We start from the raw sequence: 22,070 nt of genomic DNA, 5'->3' as shown, positions 1-22,070 counted from the left end.
ATGAACGACAGGTTCGTCAACCTTAAGGAGAGAAATTTCCCAGCAGTCTTTACTTAGAGATATCCCTCATAATTAACAGTATCCTTGTCTGTTGAGTCCAGGATAGTACCCTTGACTCAAGTTCAGTCAACTGTTACATCTTAGTATCTCTTTGAACAAGATATACAGCTATCTATGGATTCCTGAAAACCTCTACATTATCATGTGATTTGGATTAGTTTTTATATTCCTTCTATTTAATCCATTTGATTAATCAATTACAAGAAATGAATTATGACAATGACCTGTAATAATACTAAAAATATTTTTACTCCATTGAAACTTGATCTCTAATAAAATTGTTTAGGTATTTTAGAATTAAAAAAAAAATAAAATCATAATTTTAGTTTTTATTGTATATTTAAAATTCTGTATAATGTCTTATTCTTACTGTTCGATATTTTGATTTTTTTATATTTTGCAGTGTTCGAAGAACCTGAGGACCCCACAAACCGTAGCTTCTTTTCTGAGATTATCTCTAGTATATCTGATGTGAAGATATCCAATTCAGGCAGGTATATGATCTCTAGAGATTACCTGTCTGTCAAAGTTTGGGATCTACACATGGAAACAAAACCTATAGAGTCCTATCCAGTGAGTTAACTGTTTTTATTTAACCGCTAATAGTTGTACAAAAAGGATTATTAACTTTGTTTTTTTTTTTAATATAGTTATGTACATCATTCTCTTACTTTTATTTTTTTAATACAAATTAATGAAAACTTTTTCTTTCATTTCTGTTTTTAAGAATGTTTTCTTAAATCAGTTAATTTGGCTTTGCAGTTATTAATCATAAAATGTTTACCATAGATATTCTTGGAATTTAGTCATGGTACTAAGTTGATACTTTTCTTTATTATTTCAGATTTTCTTTTAATTTGTTTAATTGCTGGATCAGTACCTAAATTGCTAAAATGGAATTATTTGTTGTTATGACCTTTTAATATTTGTAACTTTTATTATTTGAGTCAAAATAATTTTATAATTTTTTACTATTAATAACCGTTTAATGATATAACTGAATTTTGAATGAGACATAGTTTATTTATTTGTAAACCAGTTTTATGTGTTATTCAGTTCAAAGAATAAGATAGGAGTGTTACCGGTAGAGGTTGTTCATTCGGTAAAATTAAATTGCTATTTAAATTAAATTTGAAAAATAAGATAAGTGCTCATTTCTTAATCAAAAATGTAATTTGGTTACTATTTTGTTGTTAGGTTATCTCCATTATGTGATACTTTTCTGTCTGTTCTTTTAAATATAACCTTAGCTGATCATCGGTGATCGATTAATTTGTACTGTTATGTGATGGACTTTCTCTTTGTACTCAAGAGAAACTATTCACCTGTGGTAATCAGGTCAACATACTACTTCTCTTATTGCTTTGTGTTTGTATTAAATGATTAGCATTGTTAAGATTTAAATTAGCTATTGTGCTGTAATTGCACAAGTACATATATTGATTGGCCTATGTTGTTTGCAACAAAATTAAATAAATATATAATAGTGATAATATTGAGTAGAAAAATATTGTTTTGCTAAGTATGTAGATAGCCTTCCTTTATCAGGCATCATTTGCTGATCAACTGTTCTGTAATAGTCTGTCTGTGCTGTTCTGTATTACTCTAAGTCCTGGGTTCAAATCCAATTAGAGTTATTATTTATTTAATTTGAGAATTTATGTTATTTTGTCTGTTTACGTTTAGATAATATTGTCTCTGTAATACCCAGCCTTAGACTTGAAAATACCAACTGAAGAACTATAATTGGGCTTCTTGATAAGCCAGTGTTATTTAAATAAAAAACATTCTGCATGTGTTGCAGCAATTGGGATACTGAGATTTGTTATGAAACATTGTTTTAAGCAATAAGCAGTACATCTAAAACATATGCACTAGTATAAATTAAATGATCACCGATGATCGGCTAAGATTATATTTAAAAGAACAAAACATCAATTACTTATATACATATAAAAATTTAGTATAACAGAAAAAATACCACGCAGTGTAACCAAACTGAAATTTGTAATTAAGAAATGAGCTTTTATTATCTTGTTCTTCAAATTTATTTTAAATAATTCAATTTTCCTGAGTGAACAACCTACAAATAATACCCCAATTTTATTACTCTAGGTACTTATAAATATATTATGTCCTATCTCCAGTTATTTCATATTATTAAATGGTTATTAATAACTTTTTCAGAATCACATTAGCCTATCTAGTTATGCACTCAACATTTGTGATTATTTCACAACCTCTCTCCTCAATAAAAGATTGGTTTTTTGTAGATATTTTCTGTATTAAATGCCAATATTTTGTATTTGTTGTGTAAAGAATGCATGTGATCATTTATTTGCACCTTAAATCATTGACATAGAAATAATATTGTCAATTTTACTGAAGTTACTATTTTATCATATGTTTCAATCTCATGAGATTTTTTTTCATAATAATAAATGGATTAAGGTTAGCAGTATCATAAATTTACTGTTTTATCTTGAAAGGTTTGAAAAAGAAATGAATATGTAACAGTGTTTGGTTTTTGAACAAGATCTTTAATGTTCTGTGAGAAAAATTATTTTACTGCACTTCATTGAATTCACTTTTAATTCTAAAACATTCTATCTAAATCAAAAAAATGGAAAAACATGACATTAAAATGTAGTTTTTAATTTAATTACTATCTTATTAAATTACAAAATAAATTTTCTAATGGTAATAAGTTTTCTGGCATTTTTTTCAATAAATATTTTGATTAAAAAAATATGTAAGACTGTTTGTAGGTGAAATAACTTCAAACAAAAGATTGTATAAGTACTGCTTGCTTCTTATTTACAATTGGTAAAGAGAAATTATTAATTTTTTTCCATCTAAATTTTTTTAAATTTAATTTTACATTTCTCAATACCACACTTGAGTCAATCTTCAGCATGACTTGAAAACAATTTTAATAATATAATGATTCAAAATAATTTTATATCGCTTATTTTGATGTAGTATAATTTATCTTAACCCTATGATTGAAAACTTTACTAGTTGTACATCGGGGAAACTATTAGCGCCATAGTAGCATTTTAATGACAAATAGCACAACCACATCAAAGAGGACATGACAAGATACGAGACAAACTAAATGATCTTAGTTAGAGTCATTTTAACCAGTATGATAGTGAATGTGTTAAAATAGTTATTTTCATTATAAATATGTATTTTGAAGTGCAAAGATTTGCTTAAAATAATCTAATAAGCTTCATTTCATTGAATAATTTTGTGTGTTTGTAGGTGCATGAGTACCTGCGGTCAAAGTTATGTTCATTGTATGAAAATGATTGTATATTTGATAAATTTGAATGTTGTTGGAGTGGTAATGACACTGCTATTATGACTGGCTCATACAATAATTTTTTTAGAATGTTTGACCGAACTAATAAAAGAGATGTTACTCTAGAGGCAGCTCGAGAAATAGCCAAACCGAAAACGGTCCTTAAACCTAGAAAAGTGAGTAAAATCAGAATATATAATTTATGCATTGATTTATGACGTATTAGTAACACACCTTAAGGCATTTTTAAGGATTTATGTTTTCTCAATTATAGACACTTGGAAAAAAGATGTTAGTTATTTTTATGAATAGTATAGAATTTTACACTTCATTAGAAAAGTTACATTATTGTACTAGATCATCTCTGTTGTTTAAATAATTAGTATAAAATGATTTTTAATAATATAAATATTATTTTTCTACTTTTTACTTAAAAATTTTATCAGTTGTATTATTCTCCCATTTATGTAAATTCTTTTTACGAATGAGTAGATTAATTAATGAAAGAAGTCATGATTACAATTTGACTGACTATATTTGCAATGTCATGTTAGTTAATATTTTCCAGTCACTTTTAAGTACAATCATTCTGTTAATTGGTTACACTGTAGCATAAAAAAAATAATAATTTATACTACAGTATAATTATAATTAATACTACTGTGTAATTTATATTACTAATAAATAATTTATACTATTTATTGTTTTAATTGGTAATTTTCTGAATTACCAATTTTAATGAATTGAAATTTTAGAATAGAAATTCTAATGAATTGGAATCATTAGATTTAAAAGTAGTAAAGAATCAAATATTTTCTTAAAGTAAAGAGTTTTAAAACCAGGATGTTTTTATAATAAAATGAATGAGTTTTAATTTTGTATCCATTCTTGTATAAATTGACAAAATAATGGAATCAACCAAACTGAAGATAAGATATATTAAAAATATATCCTCATGTAGAAGAGTATAAGATAAATTTTTTATGTCTGCATCTTAAATGAAATTTTGCATATATAGAAACTTTTTATTTAAAAGTAATCTACATTTAATGAATTCAAAATAATCAGGAACATATCTGTCATTTTCAGATTTGCTTTGATGTTTTCATTTTATATATATATATATATATATATAGGCTTTACATCTTAGTATCTTAAATTTATTCAGTTCTCGCTTTATGTGATTTAGTAGAAAGAAAAAATTTAGTATTGCACCCGTTGCTATTGTCTACTGATAAACAGTTTGTACCTATGTGTGAATTGTGTTGATTTGCATTATTGTAATCTGCACATGTGGTTACAGTAACCAATATTTTGCTAAGTTCATAGTCTAATTCTAAGTTGAGTAACCTAACCAACATAATTAAAGAAGACTAGTATAAAATTTAACTTTCTGTTAAGTATAGTTATTTTCTGTTTCAATGATTAATCTTATTTTGTTCATAATCTAGTTTTAACAAATTGTGATTTTAATTATTGAAATAAATAGTTTATGATAGTCACACTCTTATCTCATTCAAGGTTTTTTCTATATGCATGTGTGCATGCGCGCGTACACACACACACACAAAAAAATACTTCTACTAAACATTAAACTTAATGTCTGAAAAATATGAATTAAAAGCTAATGTTTATTGATGTAGTAAATAGTATGAAAAAGCATTGTCTTTTTTTGAGATGTATTTTGCCACTGTGGAAGGGAAAAAGCCCTTACAGCATAGTGCAGTAAAATGTCTGCATTCAAAGGGTTAAAGGAATGACTGTATTAAACATAATTACCTGTAGAAGTGATTGTATATAGTAAATTTGATTAATCCAGTGATTATACGTAATTACCAGTTAATATGTATAATTGCCTCCAGTGTAGGAGAATTTATTTAATACATCAGTCATTTTACGTATTAAAATAACTCGAGTACAAGCAGTAATAACTGAATTTATTATTTAAATAATCAGAACATTACTGTTAACAAGCGTAGGTTATGTTTGGTTAGATTATGTTGATTCTGTATACTGACAAATTATTTGTTAATATAACCTAGTCTCACTTTGTTCACTAACCTCTTCTAATTAATGTTAAATTTACAAATTACATATATTTATTAAATTCTCCAACATTGGAGGCTATTATACATATTAACCAAATTATGTAATAATTATTAATTATGCATAATCACCAAATTAATTAAATTTATTGTTTTTTTTTTTTTTTTTTGTCTTCAGTCATTTGACTGGTTTGATGCAGCTCTCCAAGATTCCCTATCTAGTGCTAGTCGTTTCATTTCAGTATACCCTCTACATCCTACATCCCCAACAATTTGTTTTACATACTCCAAACGTGGCCTGCCTACACAATTTTTCCCTTCTACCTGTCCTTCCAATATTAAAGCGACTATTCCAGGATGCCTTAGTATGTGGCCTATAAGTCTGTCTCTTCTTTTAGCTATATTTTTCCAAATGCTACTTTCTTCACCTATTTGCCGCAATACCTCTTCATTTGTCACTTTATCTACCCATCTGATTTTTAACATTCTCCTATAGCACCACATTTCAAAAGCTTCTAATCTTTTTTTCTCAGATACTCCGATTGTCCAAGTTTCACTTCCATATAAAGCGACACTCCAAACATACACTTTCAAAAATCTTTTCCTGACATTTAAATTCATTTTTGATGTAAACAAATTATATTTCTTACTGAAGGCTCGTTTAGCTTGTGCTATTCGGCATTTTATATCGCTCCTGCTTCGTCCATCTTTAGTAATTTTACTTCCCAAATAACAAAATTCTTCTACCTCCATAATCTTTTCTCCTCCTATTTTCACATTCAGTGGTCCATCTTTGTTATTTCTACTACATTTCATTACTTTTGTTTTGTTCTTGTTTATTTTAATGCGATAGTTTTTGCGTAGGACTTCATCTATACCGTTCATTGTTTCTTCTAAATCCTTTTTACTCTCGGCTAGAATTACTATATCATCAGCAAATCGTAGCATCTTTATCTTTTCACCTTGTACTGTTACTCCAAATCTAAATTGTTCTTTAACATCATTAACTGCTAGTTCCATGTAAAGATTAAAAAGTAACGGCGATAGGGAACATCCTTGTCGGACTCCCTTTCTTATTAGGGCTTCTTTCTTATGTTCTTCAATTGTTATTGTTGCTGTTTGGTTCCTGTACATGTTAGCAATTGTTCTTCTATCTCTGTATTTGAACCCTAATTTTTTTAAAATGCTGAACATTTTATTCCAGTCTACGTTATCGAAAGCCTTTTCTAGGTCTATAAACGCCAAGTATGTTGGTTTGTTTTTCTTTAATCTTCCTTCTACTATTAATCTGAGGCCTAAAATTGCTTCCCTTGTCCCTATACTTTTCCTGAAACCAAATTGGTCTTCTCCTAACACTTCTTCCACTCTCCTCTCAATTCTTCTGTATAAAATTCTAGTTAAGATTTTTGATGCATGACTAGTTAAACTAATTGTTCTGTATTCTTCACATTTATCTGCCCCTGCTTTCTTTGGTATCATAACTATAACACTTTTTTTGAAGTCTGATGGAAATTCCCCATTTTCATAAATATTACACACCAGTTTGTATAATCTATCAATCGCTTCCTCACCTGCACTACGCAGTAATTCTACAGGTATTCCGTCTATTCCAGGAGCTTTTCTGCCATTTAAATCTTTTAATGCTCTCTTAAATTCAGATCTCAGTATTGTTTCTCCCATTTCATCCTCCTCAACTTCCTCTTCTTCCTCTATAACACCATTTTCTAATTCATTTCCTCCGTATAACTCTTCAATATATTCCACCCATCTATCGACTTTACCTTTCGTATTATATATTGGTGTACCATCTTTGTTTAACACATTATTAGATTTTAATTTATGTACCCCAAAATTTTCCTTAACTTTCCTGTATGCTCCGTCTATTTTACCAATGTTCATTTCTCTTTCCACTTCTGAACACTTTTCTTTAATCCACTCTTCTTTCGCCAGTTTGCACTTCCTGTTTATAGCATTTCTTAATTGCCGATAGTTCCTTTTACTTTCTTCATCACTAGCATTCTTATATTTTCTACGTTCATCCATCAGCTGCAATATATCGTCTGAAACCCAAGGTTTTCTACCAGTTCTCTTTATTCTGCCTAAGTTTGCATCTGCTGATTTAAGAATTTCCTTTTTAACATTCTCCCATTCTTCTTCTACATTTTCTACCTTATCTTTTTTACTCAGACCTCTTGCGATGTCCTCCTCAAAAATCTTCTTTACCTCCTCTTCCTCAAGCTTCTCTAAATTCCACCGATTCATCTGACACCTTTTCTTCAGGTTTTTAAACCCCAATCTACATTTCATTATCACCAAATTATGGTCGCTATCAATGTCTGCTCCAGGGTAAGTTTTGCAGTCCACGAGTTGATTTCTAAATCTTTGCTTAACCATGACATAATCTATCTGATACCTTGCAGTATCGCCTGGCTTTTTCCAAGTGTATATTCTTCTATTATGATTTTTAAATTGGGTGTTGGCAATTACTAAATTATACTTCGTGCAAAACTCTATAAGTCGGTCCCCTCTTTCATTCCTTTTGCCCAGCCCGTATTCACCCACTATATTTCCTTCCTTGCCTTCTCCAATGCTTGCATTCCAATCTCCAACTATTATTAAATTTTCATCTCCTTTTACGTGTTTAATTGCTTCATCAATCTCTTCGTATACACACTCTACCTCATCATCATCATGGGCGCTTGTAGGCATATATAAATTTATTGTAACACATGTATATATATATACACGAGGTGTGATCAAAAATACGGTGAATAATGTTTTATTAAAAAAAGTAATAAGGTTACATAGAATTCGATTTAATCTCCTTCAAAGTACTGTCCTTGGCTAGCAATGCACTTGCATATGGATTGTTTCAGCTTGAACGTGTTACAACTTGTCCCTGCTTGTCTCAGTTGATCACGCTATTGGACAAATTACAGCATATGGATGTAGCGTCGGCAGTTGCCGCTATAAAAATCCATTCACCGTTGACTCCATGACTGAAAGCATTTCTGGAAGGCGTCTTTTTGGAAGGGCTTTCAGCTGCTCGGTCGTGGCCCTCTCAATGTCAGCAATGGTGTCAAAACGTTTTCCTTTAGCACAGTTTTAATTTTTGGGAAGAGACAAAAGTTGCATGGTGCTAAATCCGGTGAGTATGGCAGATGTGGACAGACAGGAACACTTTTTTCGGCCAAAAACTCGCGAATGAGAAGCGAGGTATGACACGCCGTTTCGCAAACGTTGTTGTACATCCTTGTAAAATTCAGAGTTTACAGTTGTTCCCCTTGAAATGAACTCTGATCGCACTATGCCCTCACTATCGAAAAAACAACGAGCATGACCTTAATGTTGGATTTTGACTGACATGCCTTTTTAGGGCGAGGAGATGAACTGGTTTTCCAATGGGAACTCTGCATTTTGGTCTCAGGTTCATAGCCATAGACCCAAATTTCGTCTCCAGTTACAATTTTTTGCCATGAAGTCCAGATCTGCATGAAGACGACCCTTCAACTCCGTGCAAATTGACACACAATTTTCCTTCTCATCACTCAAAAAGTCTGGGAACAAATTTTGCACTCACTCGTCTCATTTGCAATTCATTAGTTAAAATGCTTTGAATGGATCCGTATGAGATGTTAAGGTCTTCCGATAGCTCTTGAATAGTCATTCGCCTGTTTGAACGAACCATTGTTTCCACTTTTTGAACATTTTCAACTGTTTTTGAGGTTATTGGACGTCCCGCACCCTGCTCGTCTTCAACAGACTCATTTCCGTTTTTAAATCGGTCATACCACTTGTACACAGTGTTCAAAGTTACCACATTATCGCTGTACACAGATTCTAACATTTCGTGAGCTTCTTCGGCACTCTTTTGCAACTTAAAACAAAACTTAATGTTAATGCGTTGTTCAAAACCCATGTTGCGCAACAGACACAATAAACACAACCTCACTCTAGCAGCTCTGGCAGCTGACTGGCAAGCTCGAACATGTTACAACTTGTCCCTGCCTGTCTCAGTTGATCACGCTATTGGACAAATTACAGCATATGGATGTAGCGTCGGCAGTTGCCGCTATAAAAATCCATTCACCGTATTTCTTGATCACACCTTGTTAATACCTTATGCATAACAGAGTTAAGTTTGTATCTGTTTTCTTTGTTACTCAACTTTTAAAGAACGTATATTTTTATCAGGATAAAAATAATTAAATTCTTTGGCTGTGTTATTAATAAAAAATGTTTCTTATTAATAAAATAAGATTATTAATAGAAAATTTTATATTTTGAAGGAGAAATGTGTTATGGTAACATAAAATTGAATTAAATCCATCTATTCCATATGTTGAATATTCATATTAAATAATATAGATATCTTTTAGTTTGGTTTGATTTTATATGTCCCTATCAGAACTATTAGTCCAGTCAACAGGGATTTTTTTTTTTTTTTTTTTAAATTAGTAGAGTTTAGGAAGTGTATGGTGGGGGGTTGTAGATTAGGAGAAGTATAACTTGTTTATATGCGACTGGACAAAATGCCGGCCTTTCAAAGGTGGTAAAAATTGGTTTTTCAATTTTGTAAGCCAAGCTAAACTTCTCAGGTGAAAAAGTTCTGAATAAACATGGGCATTTGTAGTAACTATAATTTAGGCCCTTAAACATTGAATTTTGATTAGTTACTACAAAAAATTTGAAAAACCTTTAAAAATGGCTGTTTCTTACAAAGCCAATATTTATTGCAAAAATTACTTTATTACTGTTTTTATTGTTTTAAAAGTTAGCTCTTGGAATTATTCTGAATTCAGTGAGTGGTTGTACAAGAAAATTGGTTTATTTGTTGCTGAGGTATTGTAATTTGTTTATAAAAAGACTCTTCAGGCAACTGTAATTATTTTGGTTTTTACAAATTTTTTTTTATCCATTTTTCAAGACTTGTACTTTCAATTGGTAAAATGTTTTAGACCAAAAATTAATGTAAAACTAGGTTAAACTTCTTTGAAAAATGAATAATAAATAGAGCATGCTTGCGTGGTAGTCGTGGAGGGAGAAGCAATGTGCAGCAGTTGCATGCGAATAAAGCTGAATTTGTAACTTCAAATCAGTGTTGTCAAAAAATCACTGTATCTCTGCAAATTTTTGGATGGTTTGAGACCATTAATCTTTTAATGTTTTATTACTAATCTTTTTTCAAAAATTGACCTTTTTCCTCCATTGACTGGACTATAGTTTATTTGAATCTTTCTACATTAGTGGAGATTAGAACCAAATTCTTTTTTTTTATTCTGTCTAGTATTGGCTGCTGCCTTAAAATTGCTCAGGTATTGCTCAAAGTATTGGCCTAATAAAAGTAGAGATGGTCATTGGTTTTCAAACTGTTGTTATGATATAGCTTTTTTCTGTGACATCTCCAAAATAGACTAATTTAAAAAAAAACTTGGTTAAACTTAGTTTAAAACCACTTGGTTAATGGAGAGTTGTAAGTCATGTTGTAGTTTTAAAACTTAGCACTTTATTAGTGAAGTTTAATTTCCTCAAAGTTAGTACATGGCGAACAGATTACTTGATTGTAATAATGATATAAAAGCGTAAGTGATAGCTCTTTTATCACGTAAATAACAGTTTGTTTACTTGGAAAAAACCCAACTTGAATGTAATATATAACAAATATTAATTTTTTCTATTGCTATTTCAAAGATTATTAACCTTCATTTCATTATTTTAATAATTTTTTGTCTGAATTATTAATTTGAAATGTTTTGTATGCAACAAGGCGTTATTAAAACAAAAGTAATAATCATTTGGTTTTGAAGAATATTTTAACAAGTGATGTTATTTGTATATATTAAAAATATTATGTATTGAAGTTCTGGTTCAAGACTTGTTTAATTTTAAACCAAATTTTTAATCGTAAGTTATCGGTAAGGTGTCATTACATTTGACAGTATAATTTTATTAATGGAAATTTTAATTATATTTAAAGGCAATACTTTTAATTCTCTGCATAGATGTTAGTAAGATAATGTAATGTAAAATGTTATAAACATTATGTCTGTATTTTCATAGGTTTGTTCGGGTGGCAAAAGGAAAAAAGATGAAATAAGTGTAGACTGTTTGGATTTCAGTAAAAAAATTTTACACACAGCTTGGCATCCTTCAGAAAACATAATTGCAGTTGCAGCGACCAACAACCTATTTCTATTTCAGGACAAGTTCTAGCCTCCGCCACTCCCTGCACCAGCTCGGTTCTTGCTTCCCCTGGGGTGAGCATTATTATTTTTTGTTAATAGTTATTTTTTACATGTATATGTGCCTGCAGAAAAATTGAGCAATATGTAAGAAAGCAGTATTCAATACTGAGCTAGCTCAGTGAGCCAGCCTGTTTTATTGAATACTGATAGTGATTTAGATTCTTGTTTAGCTAGTTTAAAAAAAGAAAAAGACGATCTTTCTTGCTTTTTTCTCTTCTACAACATCAGTACTCACTACTGACCTCGATACTATTTCCGATAACTTTTAATATGATTGTAATTTTTGTTTTACTTTTTGACTTAATTTTCAATTAAATCAATTTATTCAAAATAAAATTCTCTGCAGCTGTTTTATTTAATTTACTTTTATTTCTTCAGACATAAAGAAAACTTTTTATTGATTTCTAAATAGCTAAGTAGCAATTAGAATACAGTTGATTTATTATTATACAGATTTTATATCTATTTAAAAAGCAGTAGGTGCAGCATTCACTGTGTAATTTTCATGGAGAAAATTGACAAATGATATGCCTTTCAGTTCCAAAAGACATTGCCAGAATATTTCCTACTGACAAGACACATTTTGTCTTGCCTGTATAGGGCAAGGCTCTTCATTCGTATTTGCCGATTTTGACTTGGGTGTAGTGATGGACCCATGGCTCATCACATGTGTTCATTCGTTGCAAAAAATTATTTTAGCAGCCTTTGGCAAATTTCGTAACAGGCCTGTTTCCAATTTTTAATTTAAAATCTTGGAACCCATCTCGCACAGACCAACGTGCTTTGTGATAATAGAATGGGCACTTGTGTGACATGTTCACTTCCAAAGCAGTCTCACAAACTGTACAGTGTTGATCATTTTCAGTTAGGTCATGGATTGATTGAATGTTGTCATCTACACTTTTGAATGCTTATTGTAAATCATTTTCTACAGCTTCTTGTCCTCAAATTTACTGACCCAGTTGTAGACTCGGATAAAAATTATATCCATAAACTGTGCACATAGTCGTCAATTTTTAAAGGATTGTCAAAATTCTCAAATCATTCAAATGAAGTTGAAAGGAATTTTCTCATTCATGAGAAAATTTATAACATATAGAGCAAGCAACAATGGATCCTCTTGCTCTGACATAACATGAATGCCTTGGCAACAGGAGCACCCATCATCTCCCCACATCTCCGTTGTTAATGTCCCTTTGATCTAATTCACTCATTTTCATATACAAGTCTGGTTTATATTTGACTGACCTATGTACAACATTTTATTATTCTATCAATACCCTCTTGTAAAAATTATTTTAATAAAGCTGTTTTTTCCATTTATTTATTAATTTTGGTGTATTTCATATCAAGAAATAGTAAGATCTTTTAATCCTCTTTACACTTTATTATTTTCTTTTATGTTAAATTTATTTTTCTATCACGTAATATTATGTTTAATAATAATAATAATAATAACAAATATATTATTTAGTTAATCAGTTATATTGTTCATTAGTAATTTTTAAACAGATAGAAAATAAATTATGCCGACAGTGCCATGAACCCAATGTATGTTGTATTTTATTAAGCTTTTTAATTTGCTCTTTTTCTATTTTGCTTATAAAAATACAATTTTTTTCCTAAAAAGAAAAACTTAGTATTAAATTTTGATTACATTAAATACAAACTTCCTATTCTAATTACCATGAAAGAGACTGGTTAGTGATTTAGAAATTGTGCTTCATGGCTCTTAACTAATGAAATCAATTTTAAATTACTAAATACTCAAAAATTTATTACCCTTTTTAGAGCCCTGGCAGAAGCTATTATTCCCCGATATCAAAATTTTAAATTTTCTCATCTGTTGTAATAAATCTGACACCAAACATGCAAGATTCAATAATGTTGCAAATTTAGAAATTTACCCTTTAAATTACCTGTTATTAAAAACTGCATTTCAGCTTTAAAGACAGTTAAAACTCCTTATAACGTTTAAGAAAAAAAATCTTTAAAAAAAATGATTTAAGTTAAGTTTTGTTATTTATTTAATTAATTTTTTTAAGTATTCAAAAGAATAAATATTTTTTCAAAATAAAGAATGAAAATTCACGCGAATTATTTTTAAAAAAAAGTTTTTCTTGTCATAAATTGGATTTAATTTTTACATTGTTGAAAATAAAGAAGATAAAATTGTTCAGGGCTTTTCTAAAAATTTTAGTAACTCGTAAATTAACATTAATTGGAATTAACAGAAATTTTATTTGATCTTACATCCTCAAAAAAAAAACAAATTATTGTGTTTTTGAGTTACAAGTTCTAAAATTTAATGAATTGAGTAAAATAATTGTTGATCATAACAAGAAGTATTGTATATGTAAACACACTATAAACTGTGGTTATAAAACATAAAGGTTGGGACCTGTAAATAGCTCCTCATTTTACATTTATTACAATAGTACTAGTTCACAGTAAAGCAAGCCTTTTTTTCTCATGAAAAAGGAGTGTCTGCTGCTCATATGTAACTCCCTGCAAGCCTTTCACAGTTCTAAAAGTGTCTCTGTCTGTCTGCCTGCCTGCCTCTCTGTGTGTGTGTGTGTGTGTGTGTGCGTGCATGCGTGTACATAGAAAAAATGAGCCAAGTTGGTCATGTACGCCACTAACTCAACCAATAAAGTAATTTACAACAAATACTTATTCTTAAAAGTCTGCAACATTGTGTGTATGTGTGTCCATCATCATCATCATCATCATCTGTAACCCATTACATCAATAAGATATTTATTTAACAGCAAGAAGAAAGGAAATCCAACAGTCTCAAGGGTAGTAAGGATTCTACTGTACATGCAAATTTATCAAAGTGCCGTTTCTCTTTGTTGAGACAGCTTTTCAATCCTTAAGAATATTTTAAGTTTCAGTGCATGTACTTGTCCTGTAATTATGTAATTTATTTGTATGATGTACATTACACAAGTGGTATTTAAAATTGATGTTATTATAATTTAAGTAAATCAATTTTTGTTTACTTTAGGGCAGTGTCCAAGTGGGAGGAGTTGGATAACCGCATCGCGCGAAGCCTTAAGAAGTACACATTGTGGTGACGAAAGACACTTTTCTCTGATCGCTTCGCTCTCTGCAGACTGCCTTTTCATGATAGCGACTACAATAAGACTAGCATTTCAGACGTGATAAGAAATTGTTGTCGAAATGTCATGATGAAGATATCCATATTATATGTATAGCCTCATCAGTGACACCACTCAGAAGAGCTTCCTCTAGATATAATTGCATCCAGTGGTGATAACCGTGTGCTGTTGTTGAAGTTCCGTTTTGAGGGCTCATGATTATTTCTGTGATTCGCTTGTGCCATCCAATCATTTGTTGTAATAAAATAGGAAGTTTCAAAGTAAATTTTACATTACATATACTGATTATTTAATTAAATTATATAGGTATATGGTGTACAATGTTGTGTTCATTTTATTTGAGAATAGGTCAGGCTCATAGTTGAAATTACTGTATTATTTATTATATTGCAGAAAATTTGTACTTTTTATTATGTGTCATACTTCATTATATTGCCTATCCATTTTAATTGATATCAATTTTAATTTTACCATTATCAATTTTTGACTTTAGCAGTATATTTTAAACTTAATTTTTATACATCCATTATTGTTATTAATTATATAGTTTGCAGTTAACTTATTTTTTCAACTTGAGTGTTTAAAAGTAATTTTTATATTAAAAGTTTTATAAAAACTATGAGATTATTTTTTTAATAGTAAGACTTACAAATCAGATGCTAGTGTTGACGCGAGTGTAAAGTGAGTTAGCGAAAGAAACAGCAGATCCCTCATTTCGGAACTACCAGTGTTATAAAGTAACGTTGTTGTTTCAGAGAATCAAAATGACTTGTAAACGATGAATAATAATGATAATAATATTAATAATAATAATATAATAATCAGTGCTGTGCTGTGTTTTGAACGAGACTACATGAGTGAGCATTGATCTTGTCGTAAGAAAAGTGCTATTGTTATTAAAATTAATAATTTACATTAAATAATGGTAAAATAATTTACATTTTTAAATAGCTGCCTTTTTCTTTTTTTTTTTAAATTTTCCTGCATCTGCTATTTTTCTTTTTAAACAGATATTCCTGCATATGACTTGCCAACTTGTCTGGAAGCATCTGTTCTGCGTTAAAGTGTAATACTATATGATAATATCTGAGAAAGGATATATGGTGGTTACGTATTTTTGTTAATCAGTTATTTTCCTTAAGAATACAACCAGAACATTATTAAAAATTATGATATGAAGTTAGCACTGTAATGCTGTTGGTGCCTGCGAATATGATGTGAAAGCTTAAGGAGCTATTTGTGATAGTTTTTTTTTAATATTCTTATTCAAATTACTAAATAGAAAAATAGATGCTTAAAGTGTTGAATAAATAATTATATTATTAGTCCTTATTATTCTTTAACTATTAAAAATTTAACTTAATGATTTTTGTTTCTGTAATGTAGCTGAAATATATTTTTTTTGACTGAGTGTACACATCAAATAAGAGTTTCTCAGCATACTCACAGATGCATAAGTGATAATCAGGATGAATGAAAGTAAGAATTGATCCTGAAATAAAGTAAGTTTGCTTATAAAGAAATCCTGTTTAGAGTACCTCAACTAGTTTTTTTTTTTAAGGGTAGAAGAAACAAGTTTTTAATTGGCACAAAACAGAGTGGAAGGAGATGAAACATACATGATTGGTTATTTAATTTGAATTAAGCCAATAGGAATTTTCTTTGAAGATAAATAATGGAAAATTCATTATTTACTGGTATTGCCTTACTAACTAACCTTGTATGCTGTGATCCTTATTATAGGATTATATAGAATAATTTTTATTTTAAAGGATTTTCAGTTGCTGCTTACCTCTGTAGCCAATTAAGATAACTATTTGGACACCAAACTGGAAACATTGGTTTAGTTTATCCTTTATATTTATTCCATTATCTTGTGTTAACTCAAATGCCGTAATGTAGTGCTAGCCTTAAAAAAAGCTTGTCTTTGTCTTAAGAACTACTTGGAAAAAATAAAGTTTATACTGTTTACCTTGTTCTTTTATGTAGGTTATGAATTAGAATTTATTTAAAGAAAACCTATATAAATTCTACAAAAAAAATTTCAATATTGTTTTTTCATTTTCTTAGTAATGTAATTTCACTAATCAATTACTATTAAAAGATTGTATTTAGCGGTTTTTTTCAGCTGTTATGGCCATTTCCCGCATCCTACCAAGCCTTCCTATTGTGGGTCGCTTCATCCAACAAACCACGATCCTCCATACTCTTCACCACATTATGACCCTCAATTCCTCTGTGGCCTTCCTCTCATATTATTCTATTTAATGGCTGCCGTTACCAAACTTGACAAGGCAATCTGTCTGACCCCATTCTGAGTATATGACTATACCATAATAGCTGTCTAACTGCTACATTCTCTATCAAAGATGATGTAACCTTCATAATCTCTCTTACTCTATCGCTTCTGACTCTTATTCATTAGTGTAACTTGGCAACATCTCCAGTACATCATCTCTACAGCCATCAGTCTCATCATTTCATTAAGAGTCTATAGCTCAGATGCATACACTACACTGCTTTCAACTAAAGTTTTAAAATATTACAGTTATTTTTCTTTGAGATGTGATTATTCCCCAAAACCCCAAGTGCAACCTTCTTACAGTTTCCTTTATAATCTTTAATATCTGTAGTATCTCTTCCATCAGAAAGAGATTGTATAAAAAGTTAATAACAAAGAACACAGTTTTGTCTGTTTAATTTAGTTCCTGATGATCAGTTTCATTGTGATATTTAAAAAAGATATGGTTTTTCATCTCTGTGAAGTTTGGAAATATTTTTTGTACTGAACCTGTGAAGAAAAGAAGAATTTCCATTTAAAACTTGTGAGAATTTGATATTTTCTTAAAAAACGGGGAACAGTGTCATTTTCTGCAGTCTTAAAACATAATATAACCTTGCTTTAGTTTTTGTTTAGTTTTACTTTTTATCGATTATCAGATTCTAATAAAGTGCAAATTTAATTTGTAAAGTACTACATTAACATCTATCAAAATATGAGCTCGACTTCATAATTAATGGATGCTTTGTAACCATCAAACCTGTATAGGTTATGACACATTTTGATCTGAAGTAAAGAAATAGAAGATTTAATGGCCATACAGTCAGAACTGTTAACAACAACAACACCAACCTCTTCACAACACCAACTTTATATCAGTCGCTGAATTTTTTTTAAATTAGGATTCTCAGTCAGTAAATGACTGCCACAATTTTCATTGTTCTTCTGCTACTTAAATGTTTCAAGTTTTTTTTTTTTTGAAAACCCCATTTTAATAAAAGTTGATTGTATTTAAATTCATGGTCAGTTGATATCAGCACTTTAGAATCAACCAGCATGAAAATATTTCTTATAATATTTGAATCCTTGCTGATGGGCTAATATACATTTTGCTGGAACCAAATGTCTAGGGTAGATGAATGAAGAAATTTATCAAATTGCTGGTTATATTACTCATGGCAAACGAAAATTATTGGCTTAATTGTAATTTAAACTGTATTATGAGCCACATATTCATTTCTCATGCAACATTCACTTTGATTCGATATGGCTTCCATTTGTAATGTGACATACACCCAAATGAAGTCTATTCATTCCAAACTGTAGTCAGCAAGTCAGGCGTTACCTCTGCAGCTGCGGTATTAATTCGTAGTCTTAACTCAACAAGATCAGCAGGCAAAGGTTGTACATAAACCCGATCTTTAATGAAAGCCTCACAAAAAATGTCTAGCGGGGTAAAATCTGTGGGATGAGAAGGTGGCCATGCAATTGGACTGTCATGACCAGTTCACACTGGCCTGGAAATCAAGAAAATTTCAAACTTCTAGGTGGTAGTGAGGTGGTGCCCTGCCCTACTGATTGTAATGGCATTCATCTTGGTCATCATTGTCTAACTGAGGAATTAGAAAATTTTGAAGCATGTATAGATAAATGATACCATTTACGGTTGGCTCCTGGTAGAAGAATGGGCTGTACAGTCCTTGTTTGCTTAGGGCACAAAAACCATTGACATCAGTAATGTGCTGCAATGTTTCATGAGGTATTTTTTACCACATATTCACCAGTTACAGATATTTACCTTGCCACTGATGTGAAACGACTCATCACTAAAAATTATATGGTCTAAAAATGTATTGTCTGCAATTCTATCTATCATTTCCACACAAAACTGCAGCCGAGCAACTTTTTTGTCATCTGTAATGTGTTGAACTATGGTTAGTTTATATGACTTTAAGTGCAATCATTTACATTACGTGTGAAACAGTTGTTTATGGAATGCCAGTCTCACATGACGTATGTCAAGTTGAATCTTCAGACTATGTTCAAAGCTTTCTCTGTGTTCTTCCGCTGTAGCTTCAAGGATGTGTGGGTATCTTTGTGATTATGTATGTTTAAAAGAACAACCTGTTTCAACGAAGATTTGATGCCAAAAGTAAATTGTATGCGTACTAAGAGTCTGTGAAAATTATATTGAAATGCAGTTGCTGATTGCAAATCATGAAACCAAAACACAGCAAGCAGGTTCTGTACCAGTAAATGTATCCATTTTTAACAATGCTGGTGACCAAATTCAGTACTAATGAACTGTGTCAGTTAAAACTTTATGTACTTTGCTATGAAATGAGAATTCAACTGAATCTGTAAGTTATCTCAATAAGTTATTATGTGCTTTTAAAGTTGTGAGGTCTGTTTTGAATCACCTGGTATATAGGGATTCCATAAAAACAGCAGAAACCAGTTTTAATTATTAATTTAGAAGTAGAAGGCTACGTACTGCTATATTCATTTTATGCATTAAGAACTAATTATGGAAAACAGTGAAATGCCTTCTTCTTACTGAAATTAAGGGTATTATAGATGTACTAGTTTAAATTACTTTATACAAGAGTTGTCAAAATTAAGGTATTCAAAACATGAACTGATGCAGAGCAGCGATGTCAAATTCTTTGTGTGAGGGTTGTCAGTATGTTAACTGATACCATTAGAAATTTATGATTGCAGAATATGAATACGGACAGAGTTGCTAACATGTAGGTGTTTCAATCCGTACAACTTTTAAGCGTCTTGCTCATAGTTCTAAATTTTTGAAAGCTTTTTGATTTTTATATTTTTTATTTCACTCTTGAAGAATTGATTACTTTTAGGTTAATCTTTATTACAACAAGCTGTAAACCAATTACAGTTCAGCCTTACCAAAAATTTACTATTAAAGAAAGTTAAAATAATTAGGAAAGCAAAATATCCATGTATTGCTGCTATTAAACCAGTTACTTAACTGCTCTATAAATTGTGGTCTTGTAGCTATCGTATAATGTCTATGTAATGTTCATTCTAATCACCTTGATGATAAAAATGAAAAGTAATAGAAAGAAAGAGATTGCAGGCCTACTGCAATGTGTTTTTTTTTTTAATTTCAGAACTGGCACTATTCAAAATTTTGAATAAATTTCAAATGAATAAGGATCCTAAGCGATTATCACAAACCTTGTGCAGGAATTGGTACTGTCACAATAAGTTGAGTTGATCGAATTTTTTTTTTTTATTTAATAAAATATCAAAATAATATTAAAAGCTGTTTGTCTGTATTAATAAAAGTGTTCATATTATTGGTTAAGTTTTCTAATAACTGTCAGATGAATTGTCCATTTAATTTCTATTATTTCCTTCCTTAGAATGTTACTTATTAAAATTAAAAAAATAGGATATTTTAAAGAACTTTAATTCACTATTTTTATGTATTACCAGTCCAGAAGCAATTTACTTCTATACGTCAAGTGGGGTGTAGTCGAACTCGTAAGGAGAAGAATGACTCGCTGCTGTAGGGTTTTTCTGCTGGTTGCATTGCTCTGGAGAAGGAACCAGAAAAGGTCCCAGATGTCAAAATGGAGAGTACTGGAGCCAACAAGAGACCGAGAATACCCAGTAGTGAATCTTGAGAGCAACCTGCTGATATAGACCTCTTGCTCAACAAAATTAAGTCATTGATTGCTTTATGCAAGATGTATAAAGGTATGAGGGAATGTAATAAGAATTTGGCTCCCAGGATGTGGTGGAAGAGTTAAAGGCCTTAAACAAGACTAGTGACACGCAGATGATGAGTAGCAGCAGCGCGGTGTCCATACAGGAGATGCTGCAATCCAGCTCAGTAGACGACTTCTGCAAGGTTATTAACAGGCATAGGCCTACTCAGGCTTTCAGTATGGTCAAACAGGAGAGTGGCTTCCCAGAAGTGACTGGGGACAAGCCAGGGATTTTGTTCTGAATACACAGGATGACATGACGAGCCCCTTCACTAGACAGGTATTTTTGGTCGCTCCTGGGGGTAGGCAGATTGAATGTTGGCAGACTCTCCCCAGGCACTGTCATCTGCGACAACACAGCAGTGACTATACTTTGCGAGGAAGTTATTGAGTATGGGGGCAACAATTTTGTCCTGCAGGGAGTTGGTTGTGAACTGGCTAAGACCATATTGAATGGCCTCAACAGCAAATATTCAGGGAGCTACTTTGGCCAAAAAGGGATCACTGAGGCAGGCAGCCTTACATATTTTTGATCTAGATGCCAAGTGTTGGTGATGTTTTGGATGCTATTAATAGTATAGTGAGCAGTGGTGCGATGGTAAGGGTTACTTCCCCAAGGCCAGCACATGGTTCAACCCAGAAAGCCATGGTTGTGTTGCCCACAGCTGATGTTGATCGGTCTGTGGCTTTTGGAAGGATTAAGATTGGCTGGCAATTGTGTCGGGTCGAACTCTGTAGTAAGGGTTACTTCCCCAAGGCCAGCACATGGTTCAACCCAGAAAGCCATGGTTGTGTTGCCCACAGCTGATGTTGATCGGTCTGTGGTTTTTGGAAGGATTAAGATTGGCTGGCAATTGTGTCGGGTCGAACTCTGTAGGCCTGACACGAGTTGTTTTTACTGTTGAATGTACAAGCCTGTACAGAAGCCACTGTTAATTCAATTGCAGTGAGGTTGGGCACATGAGAGTGCAATGCAAGAAGCTGCTTAAGTGTGTAGTTTGTGGTCAGCAGGGCCACCGGATGGGGGCCTGGGTTTGTAACCCAAGACAGTGATATGGTAGAGACCTGCAAAGGGATCTGTATACAGGTGACTCAGGGAAGACTGCTGAAGGGCAGCAGGCATGACTCACTTTGGAACAGTGCAGAGCTGTTGTTCGCCCATGGATGGGGGATGGCGTGACACATGGAGACTAGATCCCCTGAGCTCAAAGACACCTCCTGGGGATTTGTTATGCTTAATTGCAGGTCCGGCCCTGAGAGGAGGTTT

At 31.4% G+C, this 22,070-nt stretch overlaps 1 protein-coding gene across 5 annotated transcripts in view; it reads left to right on the top strand.

Moving 5' to 3' along the window:
* Positions 1–16,760, top strand: part of tws (protein phosphatase 2 regulatory subunit tws) — a 320,410-nt gene extending 303,650 nt beyond the window's left edge. For all 5 annotated transcript variants that reach the window (XM_075366074.1, XM_075366069.1, XM_075366090.1 and 2 more), the window contains 4 exons: positions 464–633; positions 3,328–3,543; positions 11,473–11,669; positions 14,668–16,760. In XM_075366074.1, the coding sequence (XP_075222189.1) occupies positions 464–633; positions 3,328–3,543; positions 11,473–11,625 (539 nt within the window). In that variant the 3' untranslated portion in view covers positions 11,626–11,669; positions 14,668–16,760. The remainder of the gene's footprint in view (positions 1–463; positions 634–3,327; positions 3,544–11,472; positions 11,670–14,667) is intronic.
* Positions 16,761–22,070: the final 5,310 nt, after the last annotated feature.

This window comes from Lycorma delicatula, chromosome 1 (genome assembly GCF_047948215.1).
Source record: "Lycorma delicatula isolate Av1 chromosome 1, ASM4794821v1, whole genome shotgun sequence".
Classification (NCBI taxonomy): Eukaryota; Metazoa; Arthropoda; class Insecta; order Hemiptera; family Fulgoridae; genus Lycorma; species Lycorma delicatula.
The sequence above is the reverse complement of the archived record's forward strand: the minus strand, read 5'-3'. Positions and strand labels throughout refer to the sequence as shown.